At 40.3% G+C, this 10,323-nt stretch overlaps 1 protein-coding gene across 1 annotated transcript in view; it reads left to right on the plus strand.

The window, feature by feature from the left end:
- The window catches only part of LOC104984422 (chromosome unknown open reading frame, human C2orf40), a 9,962-nt gene extending 7,836 nt beyond the window's left edge, over positions 1–2,126 (plus strand). Inside the window, exon 4 of the mRNA XM_010834125.1 lies at positions 1,756–2,126. Coding sequence (XP_010832427.1) covers positions 1,756–1,914 — 159 coding nt within the window. The 3' untranslated portion in view covers positions 1,915–2,126. The remainder of the gene's footprint in view (positions 1–1,755) is intronic.
- Positions 2,127–10,323: the final 8,197 nt, after the last annotated feature.

The raw sequence follows: 10,323 nt of genomic DNA on the forward strand, positions 1-10,323 counted from the left end.
TGGGTGGGGGCGGGGGAGAGGCGTGGATTCCCACCAGATGGTGGGAGGGCATGCAGGGAAACGGGCAGAGAATGAAGTTCTGTTATTTGCCCTGAAGTCAAAGCCAGAGCTGCCAGGCACTGGACTACGTGACCGTCAGGTATACGGTGTTGGCTGGAATTTTCCACCCCGCTGTGCCCAATGGGATCCCTCCCATCAGGGTTTCGTAGCAGAATTCCAGAGACTTCCCTGCCCGGAGAGGCTGGGACTTAGATTCAGGGAGAGTCTGATTTTCCTAGGAACCCTCTGACCATATCTGTATGGTTTTATCTGAGTGTGAGTAAATGTGAGGATCCAGTAAGGTTCTAACATGCATAGATGGGACTAGAAGGACATGCACCCAGACACCAGTAGGGATTGGGAGTGGAAATAGCCCCTTTCTCTTTGTCTCCCTCCCACCGTGCTTTTGTAAAATGTGAGTCTGCATTATTTCTGTATTTATAAAATATTTTTTAAGTTTTTTGAAAAAAAGTTATTTTAAGGCATAACCTTAAACAAGATTATAAAATTAGGAAAACCAAAGAATGAGGCTACTACCCTATGTGACAAACTGCAGTATTGTGAGTCAAGCAAGCCATCTTCTTTTGAAAGCAGAGACTGGTGGGGGTGGTAAGGGTGGTGGAGGTCGCAGCCCCAGGCCAAGCAGATGAAGAAGGTGGAATTGTGCCCATGTAGTCAGTGTTTGTGGCCTGAGTTGGTGCACCAGATCTGTTTGAGCATCACTACAGTTGTGAGAGAGTCACCACCAGACACTCCCTGAAGCTGCAGTATGATTCTGTTCACCACCATTTACTAAGCCCTGTGCAGCAGCCCAGGCAGGACTGGGGGTCAGCGTCTGCCACACTAGACTCCTAGTGCTGGGGGCAGGCCCAGTTGTTACTGCATTGGGCAGATGTCCGCTTTCTTTACCAAAAAAGAGAAGAATGCTGAAGTCTGGGGTATATTCAGAACTCGCAGGTAGGGGTTCAGGGGAAGGGGTGTATATGCCTTTGGGGACTAGGCTTTCAGCAGTGCTCTCCTGCTGGTTAGAACTGACCTCTGGCCCAGGGATGCTGTAGGCAGGAGTAATTATTTTTTTAAGTACTATTTATTAGTTTTTATTGAAGTACAGTTGAAAAGTACTCTCTTATTGAAATACGCTTGAAAGTCCCTTGAACTGCAAGGGGATCAAACCAGTCAAAGCTAAAGGAAATTAACCTAGAATATTCACTGGAAGGACTGATGCTGAAGCTGAAGCTCCAGTACTTTGGCCACCTGATGACTCACTAGAAAAGACCCCGATGCTGGGAAAGATTGAGAGCAGGAGAAGGGGGAAACAGAGGATGAGATGGTTAGACAGTATCACTGACTCAATGGACATGACTTTGAACAAGCTCTAGGAGATAGTGAAGGTCAGAAAAAGCCTGGTGTGCTGCAGTTCACGGGGTCACAAGGAGTTGGACATGACTTAGTGACTGAACAACAGTTGATTGTTGTTAATGTTAGTTTCAGATACACACGCACATATATATATGTTCTTTTTGGGTTCTTTTCCCTTATAGTTACCACAGGATATTGAATATAGTTCCTCCTTGTGCTGTACAGTAGGACCTTGTTGCAGGAGTTTCTATTAGGGGTCATTCATTGTTAAAGAAAAACACCAGAGAAACACCACCAGTAAAATGTGCTCTGGGAAGTGGTGTCTTTAATCCCATCCTTTCTCACCCTCTTCTCCAGAAATTTGAGGATGACATCAGCTATTGGCTGAATAGAAATCGGAATGGGCATGACTACTACGATTACTACCAGCGCCACTATGATGAGGACGCGGCCATTGGCCCCCGGAGTGCCCACAGCTTCCGGCACGGAGCCAGCGTGAACTATGACGACTACTGACCACCCCTTCGGGCAGGTTCAGGCCGTGGGCTCCGCACAGCTCTTGGGCTGTGTCTGCCATGTCTAGTCTTGGCCCATCTTCCCTACTCGCTTTCTATGGCCAGAAAGGAAGCATTAACACAGAGAATATAAAGGCCTTTCGAGAGTCCATGCAAGTTCCTAACACTGCATTCCATTTAAAACTATAAATAAAAGCATTTTGTTTAAAAGTCTGAGTTTGAAAGTTTGAATGAAACTTAAGCTGGCGAGAGTTTTCCTTCCCTGGATGTTTCTCAACCTCTCAGAGGCACCAAGTGTGACCCCCTCCAAGAGTCCCTACCATCCCAAGCCATGGGACGGAGCAGGGGTCTTCAGTGTGTTAGAATTCAGTCCACACTAAATGCAAACAAACAAGCAAAACCCAGCAAGAAAATTTATTGGAAATCATTTAAGATCACAGAACACAGTTTGGAGGATCTAATCATTGATGTGGTTTTGCAAGTTTGATTGCTCTTCCATGGCCTGAGCCAGAACCGGACCTATTTAATATTATTAGGCAGGAAAAATGGGTAATATAAAAACCACTAAAGTTCGGTTGACTTCAGAGCTTCACTTACCTTAAGAAATTGAACCTTGTCTAATGAATCCAAGATTTAAGAATATACTTTGCATCGTGTTTAAGCAACCTGAGTGAATGGAAAAGTGGGGGTGGGTGAAGGGAGGGGAGGGAGATAGGGGGGGTGACACCTGCAGAGGGGACGGGCCCTCAGCATGGCTCTTGTACTCACAGACTCTGACAGCCTGCTGGAAGCTTTCTCACAAAACTGCTACGTGATTTGTACATAATCTCTGAGACACCACAATATTCACAGGCTGCAGGTAATGAACCCCTGGGCTTGGTGGCAGATACCGGCTTAATGAGAGCAGTGTTTCTGGAAAATCCTTTGGAATCCCTACAACTTTTAAAAATTGGTGGTAAAACACACACAACATAAAATCCCCCATTTTGAGCATTTTTTGGTGCACAGTTCAGGTGCATTAAGTTCATTCACATTGTTGTGCAACTGTCACCAATCTCCATCTCCAGAGCCATCTCATCTTCCCCCAAAAGGTACTCTGTCCATGAAACCGTAAGTCCCCAGCCCCGCTCCACCTTCTTTCTGTCTGCATGGATTGGACTCCTCTAGGGACCTCCTGTAAGTGGAATCATACAGTATTCGTCTTTTGTTACTGACTCAATATTTCACTGAGCATTATGTCCTCAAGTTTCATCCCCCTTGTAGCATACCAAGTTTCTTCCCTTTTTAAGGCTGAGGAATATTCTATTTTGTGTGCAGACCACTCTTTGTTTATCTACCAACAGATACTGGGTTCCTTCCACCTCCCAGCTGGTGTGACTAATGTTGTGAACACAGTCTGTAAATACCTCTTTCTGTCCCCACTTTCAGTACTTTGGGGCACATACCCAGAAGTAGAATTATTGGATCATAAAGTAATTTGTTTTGCTTTTTGAGGAACCACCATTTGTTTTCCACATCAGCTGTACTATTTTATATTTTAATATAAAAGAGTTGTAATTTGCTGTTCAGTCGCTCAGTCATATCCGATTCTTTGTGACCCCACGGACTGCAGCACGCCAGGCTTCCCTGTCCATCACCAACTCCCAGAGCTTGCTCAAACTCATGTCCATTGAGTTGGTGATGCCGTCCAACCATCTCATCCTCTGTCATACCCTTTTCCTCTTGCCTTCAATCTTTCCCAGCATTAGGATCTTTTCTAATGAATCAGCTCTTCATATCAGGTGGCCTAACTATTGGAGCTTCAGCATCAGTCCTTCCAATGAATATTCAGGACTGATTTCCTTTAGGATTGACTAGTTTGATCTCCTTGCAGTCCAGGGGACGCTCAAGAGTCTTCTCCAATACCACAGTTCAAAAACATCAATTCTTTGGCACTCAGCTTTCTTTATAGTCCAACTCTCACATCCATATATGTCTGCTGGAAAAACTACAGCCTTGACTAGATGGACCTTTGTTAGCAAAGTAATGTCTCTGCTATTTACCATCAGGGAAGCCCAAGAGTTGTAATAGGAAAGAGCTTTTGTGTTCTGTACAAGTTAGTCACTGAAGGGATGTTGCCTTTAAGCCTATATTATACATAATGGCCCATCTTGGGCACCCCTGCCTCCCAGATAATAAGCATAAAGCTAAAACACCTTTGTTTACCTCCCAGGAAACCTCCTGACTAGGCCCACCTGTAAGTGTCTACAGGAAGATGAAATTCACATGCCCCCTCCAGAGGCCGCTGGTGGGGGAATGGGGAGGTGGAACCGGAAATGCTTGGCTGTAGTCCCTCCCCCTTAATATAAAAGGAGCCTGACTCTAACTCAGGCAAGATGGTTCTCTGGGGGCATGACTCCACCATCTCCTGCGTCTGCTGGCTTTCTGGATAAAGTCGCAATTCTTTGCCCCAGCAAGTCGTCTCTTGACTTATTGGCCTGTCCTGTAGGTACGAGATTGAACTCTGTAATAGAGTTACATTCAGACTTTTGCTTCTGTTTCTTAACCACTACGGTGCTGCTCAAACCCCAGTGCAGTGTTGGGGAGGGGGCTGGGCAGTGATGGAGAGCATGTCTTAGTTTCATTCCTAATCTTAAATGTTGCTGTGCTTCTCCATAAATTATGTTTGCTGGGCATTTTTGGTAGATGCCTTTTCTCAAGAAAGTTACTATTCTTTTAAAAATATGCTAAGAAGAGTTTAAAATGTCATATGGATGCTGAATCCTAGATTATCTGTTGATAAATCATCCTTTAAAATCTGTTAATTAACACTTAAATTAATAGAATTCTAATATTAAGCAATTGAATTGTGACCGCATGGACTGTAGCTGGCCAGGCTCCTCTCTCTATGGGATTCTTCAGGCAAGAATACTGAAATGGGTTGCCATTCCCTTCTCCAGGGTATCTTCCCAACCCAGGGATTGCACTCAAGTCTCCTACATTGCAGGCAGATTCTTTATTGTCTGAGTCATCAGTAAAGTGGAATAAAACTAACTTGATCATGATTTTTTTCATTGTTGGATCTGGTTGGATAATATTAGTTCAGAATTTTTTCATCCATGTCCATGAGGAAGATTGGCCTGTAGTTTTGTTTCTGGTTCTGTTGTGGTCAGTTTGGGTGTCTGGCTTATGCTGGATTCCTAAAATGAATTATTTTCTGATATTTCTCCATATAAGGATGGAATTCTCTGTCCCAAACGGGAGCATTCTGATAAAGCCATTTGGATGGAGTGTTTTCTTCATGGTATTAATAAAATTTTTGACTATTTGAATGCATTTATTTTACAGGTAAAGCATTATTTTAATTTTGTTTCTCTCCTTGAATTTGTTTTGCAAAATTCTATCTCTCTAGGTAGTGATTGATTATATGAAAGTTTTGAAGTGTGTTGAGAATTGCTCTTAATATCCTTTAATCTTTACTTCTCTGTAGCATCTGTGGTTGTTTTTCATTCCATTTGTACCTTTAAAAACATCTTTTCAAACATTTGTGCCTTTGTTTTTAATGAATCTTTTCAAACATTTGGTTTTTGCCTTGTTGCTGTGCTCTTTTGTACGTTTCTCTATGTCACAAATTTCTGTTCACTCAATTTCCTTTCTTCTGCATCTGTGGGTCTTTGATTTAGCTCAATTTTGAGGCTTATTTTTTTTCCAAAGGCAAATACTTACTATTCTAAGTTTCCTCTTCAAGAACTGTATTCCATGAGTTTGATGTGAAAAGCTAGATGATGAAATCACCTAATTTCAATTATAATTTCTCCTTTGACCCATGAGTTGATTATAAGTGTTATTAAATTTCCAAGTGAATGAATTTTTCTAATTATCTTATTGGCTTTGTTTTCCTACTTAATTGTATTGTGTGTGTGTGTTTTTAATGTAGTCAGATCCTAATTCTTTGAAGTATACCAAGGCCAGCTTTACATCTGAGTGTGTGCCAGCCCAGCAAGGGTTCCCGTGTGCCTGAAGGGAATGTGTGTTTCCCAGACATCAAATGTAGTCAAGCCATTAGCTCAAGCCCAATTGTGACATTGTTCACATACTCTATTTTCTTACTAATTTTTTTGGTCCATTTGATCTACTGATTCTGATAGGTATGTTGAAATCCAACGATGGATTTGACTAGTTTTTTTGTTTAATTTCTGTCAGTCTGGCTTCATAGAAAGCTACGGTCTTCCCAGGTGGTTCTAGTGGTAAAGAACCCATCTTCCAATGCAGGGGACGTAAGAGACGCAGGTTCAATCCCTGGGTCTGGAAGATTCCTTGGAGGAGGGCATGGTGACCCATTCCAGTATTCTTGCCTGGAGAATCCCATGGGCAGAGGACCCTGGTGGGCTACAGTCCATAGGGTCGCAAAGAATTGGACACAAATGAAGTGACTTAACATGTATACACATATTCACATGGGATATGATAAATTTTTCCAGTGAATGGAGTCACTTATTTTTATGCATCACATTGCCTTATTTCTAATAATGCTTTTTGCCTGAATTCTCTTTTGCTATTAATATTTGCCTGCTGTTGACAACTAATTGCCTGTTCTCTCTTTTCCATAGTTTGACTTTTTATCTTCCTGTGTGCTTTAGGTGTGTTTTTTGTAAAGAGTACATCGCTGAAATCTTTTTTGCTTTTTTTAAAATAGAGTATAACTTTTAAGGTCTGAACAGGAGAATTTAGCTCATTGACATGTATTAGGATTAGTGATTTTTGTCTATAACATTACACTTTGAACTTGTCCCATTTTTCCTGTCCTCTCCTCCCTTTTCCTCCTGTCTTGCCATCATTTGGACTCTCTTGTTTTCCTTTACATCTTTCTTTTCCTTTCACTTCCTTTGAAGGTTATATTGGATCTGTTCTATTAGTGTTTGCCCATTTAATCCATATTTAACAAGCTATAGGCAGTCAATAGCCATAGTCATCTCCTGGAAAAATACAAGGACCCCCAAATACTTCATTTTGCGATCTTCTCTCCCAATTTATAAGCTACAATAACTCAGCATTTAAAATCTAGTCTACTGGGCACTTCCCTGGTGGCTCAGTAGTTAAGAATCTGCCTTCCAAAGCAGAGGATATGGATTCAATCCCTTGTCCAGGAAGATCCCCCATGCCATGGGGCAACTAAGCCCGGCACCACAGATAATGAGTTCACGTGCTGCAGCTACTGAAGGCTGTGTGCCCTAGAGCCTGTGCGCCACAACAAGAGAAGCCACCGCAATGAGAAGCCTGAGTACTGCGATGAAGAGTAGCCCCCGCTTGCCTCAACTAGAGAAAAGCCCATGTGCAGCAACAAAAACCTAGCATGGCCTAAATAAATAAATAAAACTCTTGTCTGCTTTATGTCCCCATGTTAGTTACCTTTGCCTCATTTACAGTCACTAGCTTGATTAGATGTCACATATCATATCCAGCCTGGCTTACCATCTCTCCTTGAGACTCACACCCTGCATCTGAGCTCCTCTTCATTTGACTTTAATACCATCCTCAAATCCCTTTAGTGCAGGTCCTTCGACGGTCAATTCCCAAAGTCCACACGTTCCCTTGTGTTGCTCGGTTTAGGGTTTTGGTTGAGTTAATCAGCACTTTGGAGACACTATCCTACGTGAAGGGTTTCACCATAACCTGTCATTTTAGTTAGGCAAAAATCCGTATGTGTTCTGAAATATATATATTATACATATTTTTAATATATGTATACAAGAGCTTTTATACTACACTTGTCCTCTCCACTGCCTTATATAACAGATGCACCTCTTTTACTTACATCTATATCTGGGTTTTTGTACTGCTTGGGGTTATTGGGCTTCATCTCAGGGTTGCTGTTTTTCAACAAATTTGGAAGAATTCTATTCCTTTGAATGTTACTTCTCCCCCATTCCATTATTTCTTGAACTTTATTCAGGTTATAAATTTCACTATGCTCCCTTTTTAAAATATGCTTGAAAGAAGTGAAAGTTTTAGTCACTTAGTCGTGTCTGACTCTTTGCAACCCCTATAGCCTGCCAGGCTGCTCTGTCCATGGGATTTCCTGGCAAGAATACTGGAGTGGGTTGCCATTCCATTCTCCAGGGGTTCTTTCCTACCAAGGGATTGAACCCTGGTCTCCTTCATTGCAGGCAGATTCCAGCCTCTGAAATCTTTGCAGGTCAATTCTGGCTGCCCCCACTGCTTCTTATTCATAGTGTCCCACCTTCTTGGTGTCATGTGATTTCTTTTTTTTAAATTAAATTTATTCATTTTTAAATGAAACAAAGATGGGTATTTTTAATGATAAAAGGTACAATTCACACATAAACAACTAACAACAACAATAAAAAAGATACATAAAGCAAAAATCAGAAGAAATATAAGGGAAAAGAAAGAAGTATATCATAGGGACATCTTAACATTTCTCTGAGAATATTTTATCAAGTGCAGAAAAAATAAGAATAGGAGCATCTTGAATTATGTCATTAATAATTTAAATATAATAGATTTATATTTATATTAATCTTATATTCTACACAAATATATTTAAAATTTTATATCTCATACATTGTTAGATATCCATAGGGCATTTAGTAAAACTGGAAAAAGGGTAAACATTACTAAATTTCAAAAAGTAGAATTCTTTATTTTGTGATTCAGTTGTACATATACACATATATTATTTTTGAAATTATTTTCCATTATATATTATTACACTTACTGCAGTTCCCTGTGCAATAGTAAACATTTGTTTGCTAGTTGCATGTCTATTTTTTTAAATTAAAAATCGAGCATTCTATTCATACTAAGTCAAACAAGTGGAAACAAAATATCATAAATGTTTTAGGCAAAAATTCATAAGTTTTTCTAAAATACATATTATTTTTATATATGTATACAAGAGCTTTTGTACTATACTTGATAAAGGCTTAAGAAAGAACATCAAAAAAAGAGATGGAGAAATTGTAAAACAAACTAAACAAAATGGCAGCACTGAATATGAAATAGAAAAAGTCAAACAAACTAGATAAAAGTAAAAGATCCTCATATAATCCAGTTGTTTGTAAATGTGGCTGCTCATTAGAAACATATCTGGAGCTCTGGTGAAATAAAAGTAATACCTAGACATTTGTATTTCTCAAAAAATTCCAAGATAATTCTGATAACATCTGGGTTTTAAAAAGTGATTACAGTTTTTTCTATTAAATGGTAGTTTTGATGATATAGAATTCTGTAATTTTTCTTCTGACCAATCATGATACAATGGTATTAAGTGAGTAATGGTTACATAATCACAATAGTGAAAGATGTTTCTCAGTTTTCATAATCAATAGGCAGACCAAAAATAAAAGATAATTACAATTGTAAGCCATAATGGGAACATGATTAACCTAACAATATAAAATAATTACGTACAATTTGGGGGGTCAAGCAGAGTGATGTGGTAACTAGAAGTGCACACATGCTTCCATCCACAGCCAGTCTATGTCTCATGGTTGGTGCATTTAATCCATTTACATTTAAAATAATTATCAATATGTATAATCTTATTATCATTTTCTTAATCGTTTTGGGTTTATTTTCTGTAGGTAAGTCTTTTCCCTCTCTTGTTTCCTGCCTAGAGAAGTTCCTTTAGCATTTGTTGTAAAGCTGGTTTGGTGGTGGTGCTGAATTCGCTTAACTTTTGCTTGCCTGAAAGGCTTCTGATTTCTCCATCAAATCTGAAGGAGAGTCTTGCTGGGTAGAGTATTCTTGGTTGTAGGTTCTTTCCTTTCATCACTTTAAATATATCATGCCATTCCCTTCTGGCTTGTAGAGTTTCTGTTGAGAAATCAGCTGATAGATAGCCTGATGGGAGTTCCCTTGTATGTTATTTGTTGTTTTTCCTTGCTGCTTTTAATATTTTATCTCTGACTTTAATCTTTGTTGGTTTGATTACTATGTGTCTTGGTGTGTTCCTCCTTGGGTTTATCCTGCCTAGAATTCTCTGTGCTTCCTGGACTTGGTTGGATGTCCTGTGATTTCTACCCATAATGTGCTCATTATTTTTGGAACTTTTTTGTTCACGAATAACTGAAGCCTGAATTAAGTTGGCCTTTTCCAGTCAGCACTTGGATTTCTTGTTGCTTGAGGCCCAGAGTGCAGGTGCCAGGGCTAGAATGTGGGCATCTGCTAACTGGGACCCCTCAGTGTAGATTAACTCCACGTGTGTATCTGCAGACCCTCCCCTTGTGGTTCCTGTTCTCCTGATGCCCTCTCCCCACCCATGCATCCACCGCCTCCCAGAGCATCCTCACTGCACGTTTCAGTATGATGGATTCAATCTCTAAAAAGATTTTTTAAAAATCATATGTGGCATTTATTTGCTCCCATTGAAGCATTGATAGCCCAGGTTATCTAATCTGCCCTACCA

This window comes from Bison bison, unplaced genomic scaffold (assembly GCF_000754665.1).
Source record: "Bison bison bison isolate TAMUID 2011002044 unplaced genomic scaffold, Bison_UMD1.0 scf7180017864020, whole genome shotgun sequence".
Lineage (NCBI taxonomy): Eukaryota > Metazoa > Chordata > Mammalia > Artiodactyla > Bovidae > Bison > Bison bison.